Source organism: Prinia subflava, chromosome 1 (genome assembly GCF_021018805.1).
Source record: "Prinia subflava isolate CZ2003 ecotype Zambia chromosome 1, Cam_Psub_1.2, whole genome shotgun sequence".
Lineage (NCBI taxonomy): Eukaryota > Metazoa > Chordata > Aves > Passeriformes > Cisticolidae > Prinia > Prinia subflava.
In genome coordinates this window covers 91112511-91133253 of record NC_086247.1, presented here as the reverse complement: position 1 = coordinate 91133253, position 20743 = coordinate 91112511, and the positions used below count along the sequence as shown (strand labels likewise).

Genomic DNA, 20743 nt, shown 5'->3' with positions numbered 1-20743 from the left:
TGCCTTGAGTGGTCTACTGAATTTGAAATTACTAAAATCCAACAAAAAGTATCTAAGGTGAAGTGTGAGAGGAGCTATGTAAAACCACATACCCACAATATGTGGACACTTTTTGAAATCCATCACTTCAAAAAAGCTACCTTCCAAACTAAGCAGGCAGAAACCTATTTCAAGACGAGACACACCACGAGCAAATCACAGTAAGAACCTCTCATAAATCCACAGCAGCAGAATAAAAAAAAAATCCTAAAATTAAAAAAACACCAGAAAACAAGAAACTCACACACACCCTCCCCTAAAATCCGTAGCAGAATGTTACTTGAAAAACTGATTTCTACAACCTCAATTTAAAAATAATTAGGTCTTCACAGTGTAACAAAAGTAGCTATGGATGTAAGTTTTTCATAGCAAAGAACTGTCGCAGGGATAACTTTTAAGAACAGAAATAACAACAAACTCATAAACGCCCCTACAAAGCTGCAGCACTACTGAGAGGCTATATCACTATGCAATATTATAAGGAAAACAAAAAAGTTTGAATTCTGTTTCTGACTTAGAGAAGGCTTATAGGACTCTGGAAAAATGGAAGGAAAAATCAAATTGCAGCAAGACAAAGAAAAGACAAAGATACTGAATTTCATCCATAGTTCTTTTCTCTCAAGATTTATTTTCACAACAGGACATAAGCATCTGCAACATGCTTGTGCAGTACCTAGAACAGGGACAGCCAGTCCTGACTAGAACCCTGGAGCAGAACCAGAGAATGTACTACACATTAGAAAGCACTCCTACAGTGTATCAGAACTAACACCCATCCTCTACCAAAAGCAGTGAAAGATGAAAAGTAATTAAAGTGCTCTAGCAAAGATTTCATTTGCACTTCAAGACTTTCCCAGGTGAGATTCTATCTGCCTCGGCAGACATAAAAGCATGTAACACTTATGCTTCAACAGATTCATAATTCAGATGGACTATGGGAAGCAGCAGCTTTTTACTCATGAATTCTTGTTCTTTCCATAGGGTGACAAATTCAGGCACTTATTCAGAATATTCCCCTTTATTCTTATTACTGTTCATCAACAAGTAGCCTTAAGAATAACCTTCTATTTCAAAATTGATATGACCTCCATGAAAAGATCACACTGAAGAAATAAGTTGGTCTGCTACACACCCTAAATATTACATGAAAGTCTGTAAATCCACGCAGCCCAAACCAAACATCTTTAAAGGTAACAGTACGATCAAACCAGCCATTCAAACCCTAATTTTTTTGTCATGAAAAAAATGAGACAATGTTTTGGTATTTATTGTGTACACTGATTTGTGGACAATAAATACCACAACCAACTCTTTTTAAAGAGTCAAATATGAGAGTGGAACTTCTCAAGAATAAGGAATCAAGCTATATAAAGTGGTAAAATATGAAAATAAATTTTGATACCAGACATCTACTGACTGAAAGATGATGTGAGGCAGTATTTCAAGAATTACTTAATTAATAATGCACTCTGCTTACCCATCTCTTCCCTTACTGACAATTTTAACTTCGAAATAGTATATGCCACAGGCTGCAGGTATAGGATGTGTAGCTCGAACAGAAGCAGCGTCTTTTGGAGTTTTTCCATGACCTGAAAAACAAAAGCATTCAAAACACACAAAAAACATATTTTAGTTAATTGCAGAAGGTGGCTCAAAGGTATGCGTGCCAACTATTCAAATAAATAGGCTTATGCAATGAGCAAACAACATACAACATTCTAATCAACATGATTTTTATGCTGGGGTATTTTGTTTAAACATTACATCTGCACCATAAGCACCTGTATTGCAACTAAGGATGCTGAAAGAAGTCCTGGGCATAGTAATCCAAAAAGGTCCTACAATCATTTGAAGGGAAACCAGGAAAAAGTTTCACCATTCTAAGTAACACAATTGACAAAAGGCTGACTGTGTTTGAAAGAACTGTATGATTTCTCAAATGTACGGGGATTACTCATTTTTATAGACTGAAACATGGCATCGGAGAGTTTCATCTAATGCTTAGTACTTCTGAATCTACAAGCTACTGAAGACACTTCAATTCTAACATCCTCCAGAATAAACATCAGCCATTACACAGAACACACTACTCATAACTAATTTCCATGTTTCAAATAGTGTTGCAGGACACCATTAAGCCTTACAGCCTGCAACTGAGCTCATGCAGCTCCTACTCCTTTTTCTTATTAGGCTCACTATACATTAGCTCTGCCACAAAAATGCCCAATTTCAGCTCTTGTCTACTCTCAGGATTTTCAACCTAAACCCAAGAGCCACTTGCACTCTACAAAAACTAACCTTCTAAAAGCATCATCCTCTTCACAGCCCTTTCCAAAGGCAACTTGGAAGCATGCTTTTGACCAGATGTCTTGTTTTAGCAACAACCAGCTCAAGAAAGCACAGTGTCTCCCAGGTACACCCAAATTCCTCAATTTTTGTGTCACAGTCATGCATGGGGCCCCTGGACATAGTTTAAAAAATTTAACAACCAAGATGGAAAGTATATTGGATCATGGCAACAGGTAATGTAATTCAGTACAATGGAAACCAGGAACAGACTGTCACTGCCGTAAGAGTAATTCTCGCAGATCCCATGCCTACTCTTCGTATGGATCTGTAGCATGATGAAAGGAGCTCCCTGCTTTGAGTGTGCTGTACTAATCACTTGTGCTGCAGCACTCCAGCTGCCATTTCCAGTCCAGATATGGAGGCCTACTGCACCTGCATAGCAACTGATCTGCATATGCAAAAATCCCACAACCAAGCACACTTCTTCCAGGGGCATTAACACTGGCATTACTGCTCAGGCTCAGATTGATGTCTCAGGTGCAGCAACACCAGTAACACAGCAAAGAAGAAACTGCAGCAGAATGACAGTGTAGGCAGGCAGAGTGATCAGGCCCAGCCGGCCTCTAGTACAAAACCTCTAAGGGCAGAGGGTCAGGAACTGACCTGTACAGAACCTCTGAGCACAGTGCTCCCTTGTGCAAATGTTCACAGAACTGTCAGTGCTTATCAGCCTGCAGAGCCAGCACCCACCAGCTCCTAACCAATGGCGTGTGCTCAGCCAGGGAGAACTCTCACCATGGCTGCACCAGCAATCAAAACTTCACTGGCACACCACACGTTCTTCACCCACTGACCTTAGTTTTACTCTACCAAGTTTTCTCTGGTGTGAATGGCTCACCACAGTGTGCTACTACCTGAAGAAAAGTGGCCAACCACCTTAATTTTCTGAGTACAACTCCACTGCTCGCTTCAGTGTGTTGCTAGTACTACTAAACATTTTGTATAGAGATCCTTCGATTACCTCACAGGTTTGACAATGTTATGTTTGCTGTCTACTTTCTGTGTTTGATTTCTGATGTATCACATGAGGAAAACCTAGTTATTTACTCCTCTATACACAATGTTTTATTGTTCACTACTTTTAAGTTATCTCCTCAGGCTGTGACAACCAGTGTAACAAACAAGTACATAATCTTAGAGCTTCCATGGGTTTGTTTGGTTTTCAAATGCTGGTAGATCACTACTTAGCTATTACAAATTATTATGCCTAAGTATGTAGAAATTCTTCAGCTAAAATGGCAGAATACTGAACTCCTAAGACATCACTTAAGTTTAAAGAAGTCTGATTAAACAATGTACTGGAGGAAGGAAAAATACTTTCTTTTTCAATGTCTTTAGGTTTTTGCTTTAAAATAGATTGCAAAGAAGTTCCCTTGGTTACTCTATGCACTTGACAATCTGTGTAGTTTCAGTCTGAATCATTCTCCTTATTTGGGAAAGTCTTCCACAAAGAAAAGACTAAAGCAGTAGGAACCAGCCAAATATTATTGAAAATGTAAATCTATTACCCAGCAGACTTAGCTTTGTGAAATCACAATCTAAGTGTTTGGAAACAATACCTATTTAAGGTATTCTTAGCACCTCTTCCTGAAACTCCCCTTCTCCCACCTCCTCCCCAATCCAGGAATTTATTTGGAAGGACATACCAGGAACCAGATTGATTAGCTGATGGGGGTTTAAGAAACCTACCAGATTTTTTTAAGCAGCAGATAAGTTCCCTGATCCAGTTCACAACACAGCCAAATACAGCTGTCACACTGCAAATAAGAGGTCAACACAGGGACAGAAGTAACAGGATACCTCACCAGTATTGCCAAACACTTCATGTGGTGAAGCAACATGTTTGGGGAAGTCAGTGCTCAAAACTACTTTCATCCCATTAAAACAGGAGACACCCTAAATTTAGAACTGCTGTCCTTTTAAGATAATCTCCTATGAATTCCATTTTACTGCTTGAGCATACTGCTTTTACTTCTATTTACATACAATTAATATGTCTATGAGAAGGCTAAACATCACCCAGTTAACTACTTATATTCCAAGTATACACTGTCTAAACATGGTAGCTGAGTGTTTCAGTATCACCAAGCCACACTGAATTATGTGTGGTCATAAGATCCTAGTTTATCAACCTGCTTTAAAACAAGAAAGATGCTCTTAACTAAACAGTCAGCTGAACTGCAAGATGTCTTACTCAAGGATACTACAGATCTTAGTGTTCAAGCAGACACTGTGCAAGCTTCTAGAACAGCAGTTAAGTAAAACACTGCCTTGAGTTCAGGATGTCCTTCAGCTTAAAATGGCTGGAAGCCAACAGGAGAAAAACACATACACCATTTATGCCAAAGATGTTTTTTGATTTTTTTCAGGCACTTGTGACCATTGTCACCAGTGGGACTCTTGAGCTGAGTGGCCCATTAGCTTCATGCCTTATACTGCTGCCACAGTCTCTGGTAATCTGATTCCTCACTTCCTTGCTTGTGAATAAAAAAGAACTTTGACACCCAACTCTTTGGAATCAGAGGTTCCAAACACATGAAGTAGATCACACAAATACTGCCCAAGGTTTCCTCAAAACAGACCCCTTTCACAGTCATAAGCTATAGGCTGAGTATTTAAAAAAACATTTTTGAAGTATGTCATATTTATGACTAAAGATTTTCAGCATTAAAAAGAGAACTCTGCACACAGATGCAATGGGGGCAGAGAAGGGAAAACAGGTCTGCTAATCTTGAACTTTACACTGTAAACCAGATCATAGGTAAGTTCAATTACTAGAACTGTTTCCACTTGGGCTTTCATTAGAAGTATTTGACAACCATGAGTTGACCATGCTTTATTTCATTTTTTAAGCATTCATACTAATGATTTCTAGTACAAGTAGTACCACGACTCCTGAAGCAAAATTACAGTGAAATTAATCTAAATTGAAATTCTATCTACTTGGAAAAAAGCTGATTCAGACAAAAATATGTTTGAATAAGCCATCTCTGCTTTCAAAAAAGATAATCTTTGAACCCATATCTACATGTATAATGCATACACACCAAATAGTGCAAAAGAAGTCTATGGGAGCACCTACCCAGACAAAAGTAAGCGTGTTTATCCAGTTTAAATCCTCAGATGAAGTTTACATAAGCTGAACTGCATTTATTTCCAACAGGTGGTTCAATGACTTGCTCACACTGCCAAAAATACAATAATCAAAGCCTAATCTTCTGTTGAATTCATTAGGAAAGTTTCACTGAGACAAGAAAAGGCTGCCCAGGGAAGTGGTTGAGTCACCATCCTTGCAGGTATTTACAAAACCCGTAGATGTGGCACTTGGGGACACAGTTTAGTTGAGGACTCAGCAGTACTGAGTTTGTGGTTGGACTTGGTGTTCCTAGAGCTCTTTTGCAAACTAAATCATTCTATAATTCTACAAAAAAAAAACCAAATCAAAAGACACAAAACACTAATTTTACTTTAACTTCTTCCCCACTTTTAAAAAAGCAAGATATCTCAGAGCTACAAGGCTGTCCAAAACAGGCAAACTGTATTGAATGTACCCTGAGTGTTCTTTGCCACAAAAATTGACACCATCCTTGCAACACTGGGTGACAACATAGAACTATTAGTATAAAATCCTCTTCATTTTCCAACAGAAAACGGAATGCATAGTTTGCACTGAAAAATAGCTTATTTTGGTTTTTTGTTTTGCACTGCAGACAGTTCAAAGGCAACTGCACTGTAAATAAATGTCTGGCCAAGATTCCCTGGCCTGTGATACATTAGAAAAAGTTCATGCAATGGCAGCTTACTAAAAATTGCGTAACTTTCTCCAGCTTTTTTCTACGATTGTCACGAGACTAATTTAAGTGCAGTTTCTATAGGAGTTTCCATGATTTCAGCACAAATTATTCTGTTTGTTTACCTAATTCTATATAGTTTCTTCCATGGTTACAAATCTGCACTGAGTCTGTTTTTATCTCCTTATACTACACAGTATAGATCACTATCTACTGGAAACCTAATTTGTCTGTCTAGTGGACCTTTCGTATCACATACAGCATTTATGAATTCCCTATTTTTCAACAGGCTCCACATGTTAACTCTGAATATTTTAGAAATATGTAGGAATATTTTTAAAGATATCTTGCCTTACTAGCTACATAATTTTGTGCAGTAACTGCTTTAGATGCAGCATGCAGTTATGCTTTCTTTACCACTTACCTACAGCTCAGAACTGTAAAAATTATTATTAAATGACATCAATTTTTTTCCTGATACAGTTTCTCATTATCTCCCTTACAAAGATACACAGCAAACAACAGGTAGTAAGACAGTGTTAGCTTTCTATGAGCTTGCACAGCTGACAGCAACATAAAAATATCTGTCCATATGAAAAACAACATTATAGGTTTAGTCTTTAATATATTTACAGTATCACTGATGCCATTGTGTACGTATTTTGTATTAAAATTTTGACAAAGCTACCTAATCTGTTAAACAAAAGCACCTCCCCACGTAAATTTTCCTTTCCAAGTAACACTATGATTCTGAGACATAGCACAAAAAAGCACCGACTCTTGGGTGCTGTTGATCTTAAGAAAATTTAAAGAGCTTTTATCCTGATCCTGGACTCTATTTCTTTTTTTTAAAACCTCCACCACTAGATCAATGCCTGGTTTTGTGTCAGTTTTCATTTTTAAGCACTCGGTAGGATGCTTGCAAAAATCTTCAGATCCAGAAATGCAGTACACAAAACATCCCAGCTGAAATAGGTAGAAGGGGACATCTACTGCACTTCATGTTTCCATATAACTTATCCATTGGTAAGCAAAAAAATGAAAGGAATCTTCAGAAATTACATTGAGAGGACCATCATTCCCTCTCACAAACCAATGAAACAAAAGTATCACTGCTCGCAATACATCAGCACATGAAAATTATGGAGCTAACTATATGAAAAATAACTTTGAAAGCTTTTGTGCTGATTGTTCCTCTCTACCCATTTTTTCAGTGGCCCAAACGCATCCAAGGTGAAGCCAAAGCACTCCTATTAACACTTTCAGTCACAGAACACAAGGAAATTACTCCAGAAAAACAGTTCTATAGCCAGAAATCTACAGGGGCTGAAGAGAAACATTTAGTGAAGAGGGCACCTATACTACAGTAATAGAAAATAGTAAGAACTGCTCTAGGTTACTGGCTTCTTTGGACAGATCTATCTTCTTTCTTGAGTATTTTGGTCAAGAATACAACAGTTCTTTATCCCTCCTCAATACATAATTCATATTTCCTTTCAACAAAAATATCCAACATTCTCCATTACTACTTAGCTAATTTCAGAAGCACTGAAAGTGCCAATATTACAAAAGAAGACACTGTTGAGTGCTTTCTTTTGAGAACTGATTTGCAGAAACACTATTTCACCATGCTAAGCACATTCTTACTTGCTATCTTCCCTTACTCTCCTCATTGAACCTCCTCATTTTCTTCCCCTTTTCTGTATTCTTAGGGCTGAAAGATCCAGGAGGGAGAAAAGGCAGGAGACGTTTAGCACGTTTGCCTCCCGGCTCTCAGGTAGAGATGCTCTGGTACCATTCACTGGTTAGCCCAGTTAGCAACTCCAGGTGCCAGGCTGCTAACATCAACATGGAGCTGCCCTAACAGCCACCTTCATTCAATTACCCAGAAGAAAAGATGGGCCACTTACGGAGCCATTCACTCCCATCTGCACTTTGGAAAAAGAAAAGCACAGACATACTGTATTGGCAAGTCTCCTTTTCAGAGTCCTCTGCGCTAACCAAGGAACTCTTCAACCTTCAGCACTTACCAATTATTTAACAGCTGGTGTAAAGGTATTTCATTGTTATAACCTACTAACTGTGCTTTATGACTTCTGTAATTTCTTTGAGGTAATGATTTTCCTTAACACCATGGCAAAGGAGGTAAGTGAAGAAAAACAGGCATAGCACAAGGAAAGCTTGAAAATATACTTCTGCAATAAAACTGAGAGATCAGAGAGGTTCTACCTCTAAATTCTAGCTCATGAGAAAAAGAAGTTGGCCAAAGCAAAACAAACCAGCAGGAGTTGACAGCCACTAAGCTATGATCATCTTAGAAGAAAAAACAACAACAACAAAAAAAATCCCAAACAACCCACCGCCACTAAGCACCAGAAAATACAAAATGTTTCTAAAAATACAAGGTCATAAAACACTGAACAAAAGCCAGGAAATTCAGAGTTGAGTATTCAGTTACACATCCTTAAATCACTCGGTGCCTCCCAGAAACCTGCTCTACAGTCATCAAGCTCCGTTATTATCTTTGTACAGTGCATTAAACTTAGCATTTTTAAAAGAGTATTTTGTGTGTAATAATAAAACCTCTCTATTAAAAAAACCTCCCAGAGTACATTTAATCCTTTCATGGCAGCCAAATCCTGCCATGTGTTTGTGTTGCCGTTTTCCTCCTCCGATTAAACAGTAACATGTTTATCAAGATTTCCCTTAAATTTCTCCACAGCAAACTCTGAGAAAGGGTAATTGCACGGTTGTTTTTTTCCCCTCCCACTACGTTCATCTGACTACAGACTGACAAAAGCTCCAGCTCTTCAAAGCCATCTCAGAAGTGGCTTTGAATCCACAACACTTCTACTTTAGGACTTTGGGCCTAGAACACCAGATGTGTCTGTGTTTTTCCAGGTCAGAGTGTAGGCTTATGTTTCCAGATTTTATGACATTTCATAACCATCAACACAAGTTTTTCTTCTAATGACTCTTGCTGATGTTATTTTTTAATACAAAAGCCTACACTTTTTTACCTTTTATTTGAAAATCTGTAACTTTAACTGTGAAATGTCTAGGAAGAAAGTTTTAGTCACCTTTATTAACATAAGTCCTATTGTCGTTCCTTCCCTCAAATCACTCTGTGCCATAGTTAGGCGAGACTATTACCAGTGACTTTAAAGTCATTTCTTTCACAGTTTAAAAATAAACCGTGTTTTTCTCAGTGCTTTCCCCTCTCGTCATTTCCGTGTTCAATAGCTTAACGCTTGCTGCTCTTAACTCCATTTAACCCTTGCTTTTCTCGAGAGAGGAAAAAAAACCCCAGCCACTTCTTTCTCTCGCTCATTACCATAAACAGGACACGTCATGCCGAGCGTCCTTTATTCTCCTGCCTCCGACCCAAACGTTCTGGCGATACCTGAATCCACGGAGGAAGTCTCGGAGTTTACATAATGCCCACTCCAGAAGCATAAGGAGGCGGGGGCGGCCCCTTGTGTCCCCCCCCCTTCTCCGCACGGCGACAGAAACGGGGGGGGAGGGGAAGGGAAAGGAGAGAAAAATAAACCTGAAATAAGGGAAAACAAGCCCCTTATCGCCAAGCTGCGGGGAGGGGGAGGGGGGAATTTAAGGGATCGGAAAAGAGGGAAGAAGAAGGGAGAGGAGCGTGTGTTATTTCCTGTTATTGTTACTCCTGTGCCCACTGCCCGACGGAGGGGTCGGACAGCCCCCGGCCCCGGGGGGGGGACAGGGGGTGTCGCGGCGGCCCGGGCCGCCCCTCCTCACCTTTGTAGTGCACCCGCAGGTTGTTCTGCGAGAGGCCGATGTAACTGAATTTGTCCTTCGGGCTCCAGGAGCGGGGCAGCGGCGTCTCCTGCTCGTCCACGGCCGGGTAGAGCCTCTTCAGCCGCCGCTTCAGCTCCTTCTCCTGCTCGTTCAGGGCCGCGTCTCCGTGCGGGAAGGGCGCCGGGGCGCTGGTGCCGCTCCCCGCCGGCAGGCCCAGCGCGGCGCTGGCACCGCCGCCCCCCGCGGCCGCGGGCCCGCTGCTGCCGGCCGTGGCGGTGGCGGGTGGCGGCGGCGCCGCGGTGGCCGGAGGCGGCGGCGGCGGGTGAAGCAGGAGCGCGGCGGCCGGAGCGGGGCCGGGGCTGGCGGCGGCGGAGGGGATCCCCGGCGCCGGCGGGGGAACGGCGGCCGCCAAGGGGAGCTGCGGCGACGGCGGCTGTTGTTGCTGCTGCTGTTGCCCGGACATCCCGGCCCCGGCCTCCTCCTGCTCCTCCGCCGCCACCTCCCGCGGCGGTCGCGACTGTCACCGGACGGACCCGGGGGCGGAGCGACGGGCAGGCCCGGGGCCGTGCGGGGCGCGGGTCACCCCCACAACCGGAGCGTCTCGGAAGCAGGCAGGGGGCGGGTTGGGGAAGGGTTGGCGATGACGGCGGCCGGTGGAGGTGCCCGATGGGAGCGAGGGGCGTCGCGGGGCGCGGCGGGGCCGGGGGCGAGGCGGGCGGAGCGGCGGCGGCGGCGCCGGGCGGAAGCGGGAGGCGGGCGGGGAGCGGGCGCCGCGGCGGCGGGGCTGGCTCGGCCCGCGGCCCCTCCTCCGGTCGGGGGCGCGCCCGGCGCGCACACGCTGCGTCCGGCCCCCGGCGCGCCCCCGCCGCCGCGCGCCCCCGCGTCAGCCGAGCCCGCGGCCCGGCCCCGCCTCCTCCTCGCGGTGGCGGCGGGGCGGGGCCTCCGCCCCTCGGCGGGCGCGAGGCGCGGAGGGAGGGGAGCGGGGCGGGAGAGCGCGAGGGGCGGCACGGGCCGGGTCCCTTGGATCCGGGGCTGGAGCCAGCCGTACGCTCCGAAGGTGTTGTGGGGCTCTCTGGCGTGACCCGGGCCTGTCGCGAGCTGTTCTCCAGGAGGAAGTCTGAGCGAGCCCCCGAGGGTAGCGGGGGAAGGGGCGCCGACCCTCAGCGGGTTAGTGAAGGGTGTTGCTGCCGAGGGCCGGCCAAATGGTGACTGACCCCTCGTTATGAAACTGTCATAGAATCAGAATATGCCGCTGGAGAGCTTTGTCCAAATGTCTTGGTGCTATGACCACTTCCATGGGGAGCCTGTTCCAGTGCCCAACCACCCTCTGGGTGAAGACCATTTTCCTGATCTCTGCCCTAAAACTCCCCTGACACGGCTTCATGCTGTTTCCTCGAGTCCTGTCACTGACATTGCAGTCATGACACTGCGATGATAATTCTCCTCTTGGTGTTGACCTGGGCACATCAGACTTGTTGAAAAGTTTTCTGGTGTAACCCGGACTTGTTGGAATATTTTCTCTGGGACAAAATCAACCTGACCCTGAGAGGGGTAATGAGGAGAAAGACCCTCAGCGTGTTAAAGACTGATTCAAAAGGATTGACTATCTGGCGTGAGTCCATCGGGGATTGTCCCCTCCTGATGAAACTGAGCAGTCATAGCGCTGACCCTTTTTCCTCCTGGTATGCCCTGGGCTCATAGTGGTTGGCATGACCCACAAGCAGTGCGGGATCAAACTGCAGCTCTTGTAAAAGAACGTAAACTATGCACGTACACACACACACACACACACACACACACGTACATACACACACTTCTATATATCTATGTACATACACACACATATATATATGTAAACACCAGTCACTCAGTGTCATTTCCCTCTAGTTCACTCCGAGTGATCCATTAGCAAGAACCTCGGTTACCCTGCCTTCAGGTTTGGGTCATGATGTTGAGTTGGAGAGGAAGGCGAAGGCAGCATTGCAGCGGGCTCTGCTGCCATTGGGGATGGTGGGTGGGGAAAACAGATGGAGACAAGCTGGTGTGTGGCACCAGGGAGGCCATGCCTCCTGACAGGAACAATGCAACTCTGCTGCCCACACCTTGTGTCCAGCACTATAGCTGGTAAGGAGAAATGCCGCTGAGAGCATTTCCCAGAGGTGGGAAAGCTTGGGAATGCCTCAGCTCAGGAGGACAGGAGGAGCAGTGCAGTGTTTCTGAGGGGGTTTTGTTCAGGACCTGTTTTCCTTCTTTGGTTTGTGTGTTGCGGGTTGGTTTTGTTTGTGCTCAATGTTGTTGATTATTAAGTGGTTGCCTGCACTAATATATTCACATGGCAGTAGTGAAAAAGAAATGGTTTACAGATTGGCAAGCTTGCCTTGGAAAACTTTAGAAAAGGAAGTGAATGTCACTGGCAAGTCTAGAACCTCTGTCCTGTTCTGGGCTGCTCAGTACAAGAAAAACAAGGAGCTTCGGGAGAGGGTTCAGCAGAGGCCACAAAGACGATGAAGGGTCTGGAGCATCTCTTATGAGGAGAAGCTGAGGGAGCTGGACCTGTTTACTCTGGAGAGTAGAAGACTGAGAGGGCATATCATTAATGCACATAAATATCTCAAAGGTGGGTGTCAAGAGCATGGTACCTGACCCTTTTCAGTGGTGCCCAGCAACAGGATGAGGAGAAATGGCTATAAATTAAAACAGAAGTTTCACCTGAACATGAAGAAGTTTACACTGAGGGTGGCAGAGCACTGAACAGGTTGCCCGGGGAAGTTGTGAACTCTCCCTCTTTGGAGACATTCCAAATGCACATGGATGTGTTCCTGTCACCTGCTCTAGTTGACCCTGCCTTGGCAACAAAGTTAGACTGGATGATCTCTTCCAGCTCTAACAATTCTGTGATTCTGAAATGTTGATGACTTCACAAAGCCTTTTCCAGCTGCCAGCATATTGGCGTATAGGCACAGAAGCAGGAAATAGAGGAGGTTAATTATGCTTCATCTGTGTGAAATGGTGTGTGAGGTAATGCAGGTGTGACCAAGGCTTGTATGAAGCTAAACATTTCTCACCAATAGTTACCAAAATATCCTGTCACATGTGACTGCTTTGTGATGTCTAATAGCATTTAGGGCTGGACAAAATGCAGTTATCTAAAAATACCCTATCAGGAGGAGCTGCAAACTGTACAACAATAGAAGTGCCTAGGATGGATGTTGAAATACAAGCTGAACCATGCCTCAGGGTCAATTACCCTGGCACTCTAAGCTATCTCCCACTATATATAAATTTGCTTTCTAATATCTAGATGATGTCGTAAACTGTGAAGCTTAGTTGTTTACATTTTTATTAAAAACACAGTATTTGGCTCACTATAAACATTGGGAGATACATTTGTTGTGTTCATAAGCATAGATGTGTCTTAACTCTTTTGTGATTGTCAATAAATTTTCTGCCATATCTACTTCCTCAGTTGTGTCTCACTTCTAGCATTTGTGCCAAAATGCTTCATGTCATCCTTTGAGGGTGCCATCATCAGATTCATGTTTCTTGAACAGTAAGACAGGAGAGCAGGTGTTTCTGCACTTCCTTCTTGACATTATTCCCTGCTTTGCTGCTCTGGTTGCTTTTATCACATCTTTTGCCATCTTCCAAGGATAAATAATCCTAGTGTAACAAAGCATTGCTTTTTATGAAAGTCTTTTCTCCAAATTATGCCCCTAGACAAACACATTCACATCACTTTTTCTGAGTGAGGATAGATTGCGCATGATGCCAGAGGTTTTGTAAAGGTATTCTAATACTTGGTGTTAACCAGTATGTTACTTATTCCTCCTGTGTTCTACTAACTTGTTTTCTGACTACAGCTTTGTGAGGATTAGAGATAGGAATTGATATTTATATAACAGCGGTTTCTACTTTCCAGTTTAGTATAAATGAATGGGAGCTTGTCAGATTTAGAAGCAGTACTCATGTCCCTCTGTAATGTGTTGTTTTGCATTTTCAGTATTGAATTTAATTCACTATTACATGGTGCATTCTGTTTCGTTAGCACTTCCTCATCATCACAGTCCCCTCTTGTCTTGCTTTGCTGAAATAATTATGACAGCTGCAAATGTTGCCATCTCACAATACAGCCCTCTTTCTAGATCAGTGGTAAATACAGCAGCAATATGAGACTTGCTGCAGAGCCCCGAAGCTGGCTGGCGTTAACCTTCCACCATCGCAGAAACTCGCAGTTCAATTCTGTTCTTTGTTTTCCATCTCCAGATTTTGAACCATGATTGTACTTTTCTTTTTGCCCAGTGATTATTTAGCTGCTTGAGTCCTCTCTGGCTTAGAGAGTTAATCAAAGGCCTTTTGAAACACTGTAAAACATTGACTAGTCCACCAAAATCTCTTTGTTTTTTGGGGGTGGTTTTTTTTTTCTTTTTTTTTGACGTTTTTAAAGAATTTCAGTGGATGGATCAGCTAGAGATTATTTAGCTTTGCAGAAAGCAATGCCCCCCTTTTGTTAGGCCTAATTTCGACATTCAGATGCAAACATTCTCTTCTGTAAGCTTGGTTTTCATTTATGTTTACTTTAAGGGACCATTTCAACCAAAGAAAATGTAATCAAAGCATTCCAGGCACTGAGGGTATTTGTTTGACCTCTTGTTGAGCCTATCAACAGGGAGTCAACGTGTGGAACATGTGTTTTAAAGTGAGAGGAGGTGATCACTCCCTCAGTCCAGGAGCCATATCCTCCGGGCAGATGTGCTGTGGGCATCAGCTCACCATCGCTCTCCTTGGGGAATCCAGAGCCAGAGGAGAGTGGAGAGCAGCCCCGACTGAGAGCCTTCAGGCAGCATCAGTAAGAATTAAGCTGTCCTGATGGCACAAACTCATCTTCTTCTCACAACAGAGCTTTGTGCAGGGCCTCGATGTTGCAGAGGTTAATTTAGCTCCTGGATCCTGTGTTGGCTGCTCTCTGTGTTTTCATTAAGAGTGAGTAAGTGGGCTATGGCCATCTGTGCCAGTGATGCTGATAGCATTCTGGCTGTCATCAAGAAACAGAGGCACGATTCTCCTTGGGAGTCTATTTCTGTATGTGTCCTTTGTCCCTGCTGTAGGACCAAGCCTCCTAGTTGCACATGAATTTAGTGCTTGTGCTGCGGCTGCCAGCCTGACACATTTCCAGCCACTTCTCTGAAATTTAATATCTCCCGTTTGTAGTGATGGTAACTGTTTGCTGTTCTTTGTTTAGTATTCCTCCCAGTTAAGCTTTTCCAGTACATAGTTTCTTTGTAACTGTTTTGGAATTAATTTTCCTGCTTCTAGAAGCTGCTTGGAAATCAGCAGTGTTTTATTTATTGTTGTGCCTACCGAGCTGATTTACTGGTCCTAGCAGGAAAAGAAAACCACTGAGAAGTAGGCAATGATATTTCAACAGTATGATGGATAGATGTCTTTAAACTACCCGAGCCCTTTTCTTTTTGGACCCTTTTTTAGCCCTGCTGATTTAATTGCTTATGTATAGGATAGGCTTGATGAACTGACAAATGGAAGACTTGCCAAAATGAATCACATATGAATTATAGGCCATCATCACCTATTAACTTTGCTGAATCAAATGGTAATCCATTTGCAATTTACACTATTACTATATTGCTGCTCATGGTGCTTCTGCTTTGATAAAGCTGAGCAATCCACTAATAGAAATAATTCTGTTGTATGACTCAACTATGCCTGTGCTATCTTAGGGCAAAAGTGATTAGAAATCTCACTTGTTTGCCAATGCTTCAGTTGTGGTATTTATATATCTACACAGTATATAGGGAGAGATATAGATGGAGACGTATCAACATTTATTTAGTTTTGGTACTTGAACATCAGCATGCATACACAGTAGGATCAGGCTTGTTCTCTTTATTCTGTTCTTACCTTTCTGGTCTGTACATGAGCACTGTGATCTACAGGCACACCAAGTTTTATAGAAGTATGATTCACTCTTTATATAAAATCTCACCAAATTTAATCTCTGCAGTCCAATTTTTCTTTTATTATTCCTTTGCATTTTGTTAATGAGTTTAGAGTATTTGTAGCTAACTTCCTGCTTTTCTTCCAAAGTAACCATTCATATTCCTTTGCCATATCCTCTTTCCACACTGAAGAACAATTATTTTGGATCATTTTCTGGTACATATAGTTGTGGATTTTTTTACTTAATATTAAAAGTCAGTTTAAGGAGAACTGAAAATCTGTTCACTGGAATAGATCATAAATAGACAATTTTATAGTCTCTGCTGCCTGGGTTACTGTACAAGCATCGTACTCTAACTAAAATGTCAAAATGTGCACACAAATAAAATACCCTCCAAGCTGAATAGAATGTTTTTTATTCACAACACAAATTTATGTGGGGGCAGGATAGAAAATATGATGAGACACACTGGCTTATTCCCTTTGTGAAAACAGATATCAAACCATAGCACTATTAGACAAGTGATTCTCAGCTAGCAGGACAAGATCCATTTCTGAGTCATCATGAATTTCTGCCGAGGGTGGAAGCAAGTTGGCATGATTTAAATGTTGAAATATAAGAAAAACTATTGAAGAGTGACTAAAAAAACTCCACAGTGGCCAGAATCTCTATGGGAAAAGAGTTTGTTTGGCCAGATCAACCACAACTAAAAAAATCCTGTTGTGGTATGCAACCAAGTGAAGTGAGGCTGAAGGACAGGAGGAGATTTAATGAAAGAAGTGAAGAGCTCACCACACAGCCTTCTTGGACTAATGGATGGAAACACTCTGCGCTCCCTTTTGTCTTACCCTGGCTGGGCACATCAGCAGCCTGACTCCTGCATGCAGCTGGAGGAATTCCAGCACCCTTTGTGCTAAGGGGGGCAGGTGGGTCCCAAAACTGCTGAGTTTGGAAACTGCTATGTGACCAGGCACCATAAGACATCCTCTCTATGATGTTTAGGATGGAAATTGAAGAGTTATGCGCTTTCGGTAAACAAGTTGAAGTTCCCCTGGCAAACCAGGCAGTGTTTTGTTTCCAGCCTGTGCATTGGTAGGGTGCCCATTACCATAGATGAGCAAGCTCAAAGACTGCAGGCTTTCAGAAACACATGGGATGTGTCAAGCTGACCCACTTCTTGAAAGCCAGGCTAGGCCTTTGTGAAATGTCCTGTACTTGTTAGATGTTAGGACGTCGAGAATGTTTAAGTCTCCACTGACGCGATAATTATTGTTATGGTGTTTATAGAGGTGGGAGGGCCCTAAGGGAAAGGAGGTCAAAAAGAAGAATCAGGAAGTGAGATGAGTAAGGTTCCAGGAACTGCACACAGATAGAGTTTTGTCTTGCTTTTCTCTTTAGCTGACTTGGCTCTTCAGTAAAAGAGATGCTTACATACGAGAAGCTATTTTTTTCCTTCTGCATCTGTCACACATACAAATTTAAATTCTCCACATGTTAATTTAGTGGCAAAAGTAGATTTTAAATGGACTTCAGTGATGTGAAATTGTCAGGTGAAAACACAGCGTTCTAATAATCTTCAGCTATTGTAGCTGCTCTCACTCCTACCAATCTGTAGTTTGTCTCTTTCACATCTGTTCCAGGCAAACAAGTTAGCATTGAATCCTGAATATCTGCTGAAATCTGAAATCCTGAATATCTGCTGCCCTTCTTGGATTGTCGCATTTCATTGTACATGACCAATCCCTTTGTTATGATTTATGGAATATGTTAAATATAGAAGAAGCCTGTAGGATGTACAGACAGTTGCCTCCCTTTATTTCAGAAGTATAAAAATGTGTCTATAAAGCACATTATCTGACAAAATGCAAAGTATTTTTCTGACTTTGTTCAGTCAGAGTAACCTTGGAGAGTACTTGCATGACAGAGCAATTAAAATATTTCAAACAAGGTCATGATTTTGCAGGTGATTGTTTTTAAGATTAACTTGCCATTATGTATGCTGTCATGATTGCAGTGTATATGCTCAGAAGCTTGGAGGAAGAGTAGCTTCCTGTTCTAGTACATATTATTATGATGATGATGATGATGATGATGATCAGCAATTACTGTTGTTTGCCAAGCCAGACCTATGCTAACCTCTGTCATCAACAATATTGTTTAATCAGCTTGAAAATTACTAAATCTTATCTACTTGACAGCTTCTTTTATCTTACCTTGAGAATTTATCTATGTGAGGATATTATAGAATATGATATAAAAATCTTCAGTATATAAAAATCACAGTATCATCACTGATTTGTCACAGCTGCATGGCACTGCCCACTTCAGGAATCGAAAAGCTGAGAAAATCTGAGGGATGATCTGACTCCTCTTGCCTCCATGGCTGGACCTGCTATGCCATGAGCATTCCTGGCAGGCACTTGCTTAAACTCTTTAATAAACCTCCTGTGACTGTGATACTAACAGGTTTCTCTTGTGTTTTGACAAGCAGCAATGCCAGGGAATGCTTGAGTGGTTTGAAAATACGTATTTAATTTGGATAGTCTGAAAATTAAATGGAATACAAGCACATCTGTTGCTTTAAATTTTTTTTTCAACTTCTTTTTTAAGTTTTGATCCAGATTTACACTGCCACAGTGAGTGTTCAAAACTCATGAGTCAATGCCCACCCACAAATGGAGTTGTCTTAAAAGCCCATTTTCTTAAAAATAAGACATTTAGAGAAGATAGGTAGGTGGTTGGTTATTTGCCATCTGTTTTATGAGTTTTTAGGAGATTTTCTTTTCATATGTACAAGCTTTGTGGTACAGAAAAATTAAAAATTTGCTTAAAAATATAAAAGGTAGGATTCTTACTGCAGTCTCTTGACTTTGACCCCAGAACAAAAAAGCTTTGAAGAATTTGCAATGAAATAATAAATATCAGCAACCCTTCATTTGACCTGACAGTGTTCTTTTCAGTATTACAGCTTTGTAGAGAAACAAACAGTGATCTGTATATATAGGTCCCCTCACATTTAATATATTTGGTATGTTTTGAGAAAGGCTGAGGAAAAGTGTGGAGTGTGAATCCTTTTCATCTCAAAAAGCTCTCTGTTGTATATGCTAACTGCAGTTTCACTTTTCTTTTTCTTAAGGTAATGAATGCATAATAAAGCTTGCTGTTAGGCAAATGCTGTCTGTGCTCCTGGGTCTTAATAAGCTAAGTCTTGTGGTAGAAAAGAATTTATTTTAAAACATAAAGTTTTCAGTAAAATAACAATTCAGTGTTGTCATGAATTTGTCACTTTTGGCTTCTTCTTGGTAATTAAAGGAACTTTTTGATAAACAAGTGGTTTACATAATTTTAATGGTCTGTTCTAGGATAAACTTGCTTGTTAGAGAGTCCTTGTTTCTTCTAGTGAATATATTGTACCCTTGTGCTAGAGAGTCCCTATTTCTTCTGGTGAATATGTTACCTTGTTGATGTGCCAGGCAACTTTGAGTAAACTCTGTGAATGCAAAGACCTCCTTTTGTGCAGTACCTTGCACTCAGCTGCTGGGCTTGGTGAGAGCACAGTTGTAGCAACTCGCGAGTGTCCTGGAGTGCTGTATTACATTCACATCACCCATAGCATTCACCCCTGCTCTGAACTCACCCTTCCAAGGGTGCAATCCATGGGAGGCCCAACGCTGTAGAGAAGGTCGGTCCCTGCAACACTAACCAATAGCAGGAAGCTGTATTGGAGAGCCAGCCATTAGTGAGAGTGAGGCAAATCCCATATGACAATCATATCCGTGGGTTAATTAACTTAGATTTTTTCTTGTTTGCAACAACCTTAGGGTCCATGCTAAAATGAAGAACCTGAAAATACCTTTTTAGAAGTTGTTGCCATACTGCAGAAAGGTACAAACTGGTGCATAAAGAGATGTGTTTCAGTTTTTGATTGCCATAAGGTTTCTGTGCCACCCAGGCCTCTTAGCCACTGAGTGACACACTTTGGGAGTGCACCAGCAGTTTCAAGCACTACAAGTTTCTTTCAAGCACTACAGTTTCTTTCTGTGCAAGGCTTGCACCGGTCATGGATCAGCTGTTGGTGAAGTTTACTGGCAACAAATGTAGTACTCCCAGTAAGAGTGCTCTGTGTCAGTACCAGAAGCATGAATCACTTCACTGACCAGTACATTGAGCCTCTCATCCAACTTCTCACCTCAGCTGTGTCAGCATTTAATGGGGAAAGAAAGGGGCCTGGAGACATCCCTCCCATTCCAGCACATTTGACAAAAACATATGAACCAGTTCCAGCTTAATCAAGCATTCTGTGTTCTTAAAAAATTGTATGTGATCATACAAATTAGGACTACCAGGATGCAAGTGCACTCAGAAAGAATTAAAGCTGCAAAGCCTCATCCAAATTATCATATTTCTAATTATTATGGATGCTTGACTTTGAAACCTTTATAATGTCTTATGATATTTTTACAGGCATGAGATATTTACATTAAACTCATTGTATGATAATCTATGCCCTTTTAAATAGTATAATTTGGGGGAAGAGGGAGAGGTGTTTGCTCTTAGTGATTTCCTGTAGTACATACTTGGCTTCTGGAGACAGCGTTATTGTTTAAACCATGCTTTTCCTGTCCGAATCCTCTGCCTGCAGCATGAAACTCTTCATTTGATGCAATTCAGCACAAGGGTCTTTACCTGGCCCCTGTGGATCCCACAGGAGCTGTTTGGTGCTGCCCAGCACCCTGATCACCACAAAGCCAGGCTGTGCTGTAGCCCAGCCCGGCACAGAGGTGGCCCAGCAAGGGTGGCAGTGGGTATGGGCAAGCTCACTGTACCTCCGTCCTGCCCG

At 42.4% G+C, this 20743-nt stretch overlaps 1 protein-coding gene across 5 annotated transcripts in view; it reads right to left on the bottom strand.

Moving 5' to 3' along the window:
- Positions 1-10662, bottom strand: part of RANBP9 (RAN binding protein 9) — a 39510-nt gene extending 28848 nt beyond the window's left edge. For 3 of the 5 annotated variants that reach the window (XM_063403169.1, XM_063403178.1, XM_063403187.1), the window contains exons 1-2: positions 9948-10410; positions 1517-1628 (exon numbers count right to left, since the gene is read on the bottom strand). In XM_063403169.1, the coding sequence (XP_063259239.1) occupies positions 1517-1628; positions 9948-10410 (575 nt within the window). Of the gene's footprint in view, positions 1-1516; positions 1629-9947 lie in introns of all 5 variants that reach the window. The other 2 variants (XM_063403160.1, XM_063403151.1) reach the window with 2 other exon arrangements.
- Positions 10663-20743: the final 10081 nt, after the last annotated feature.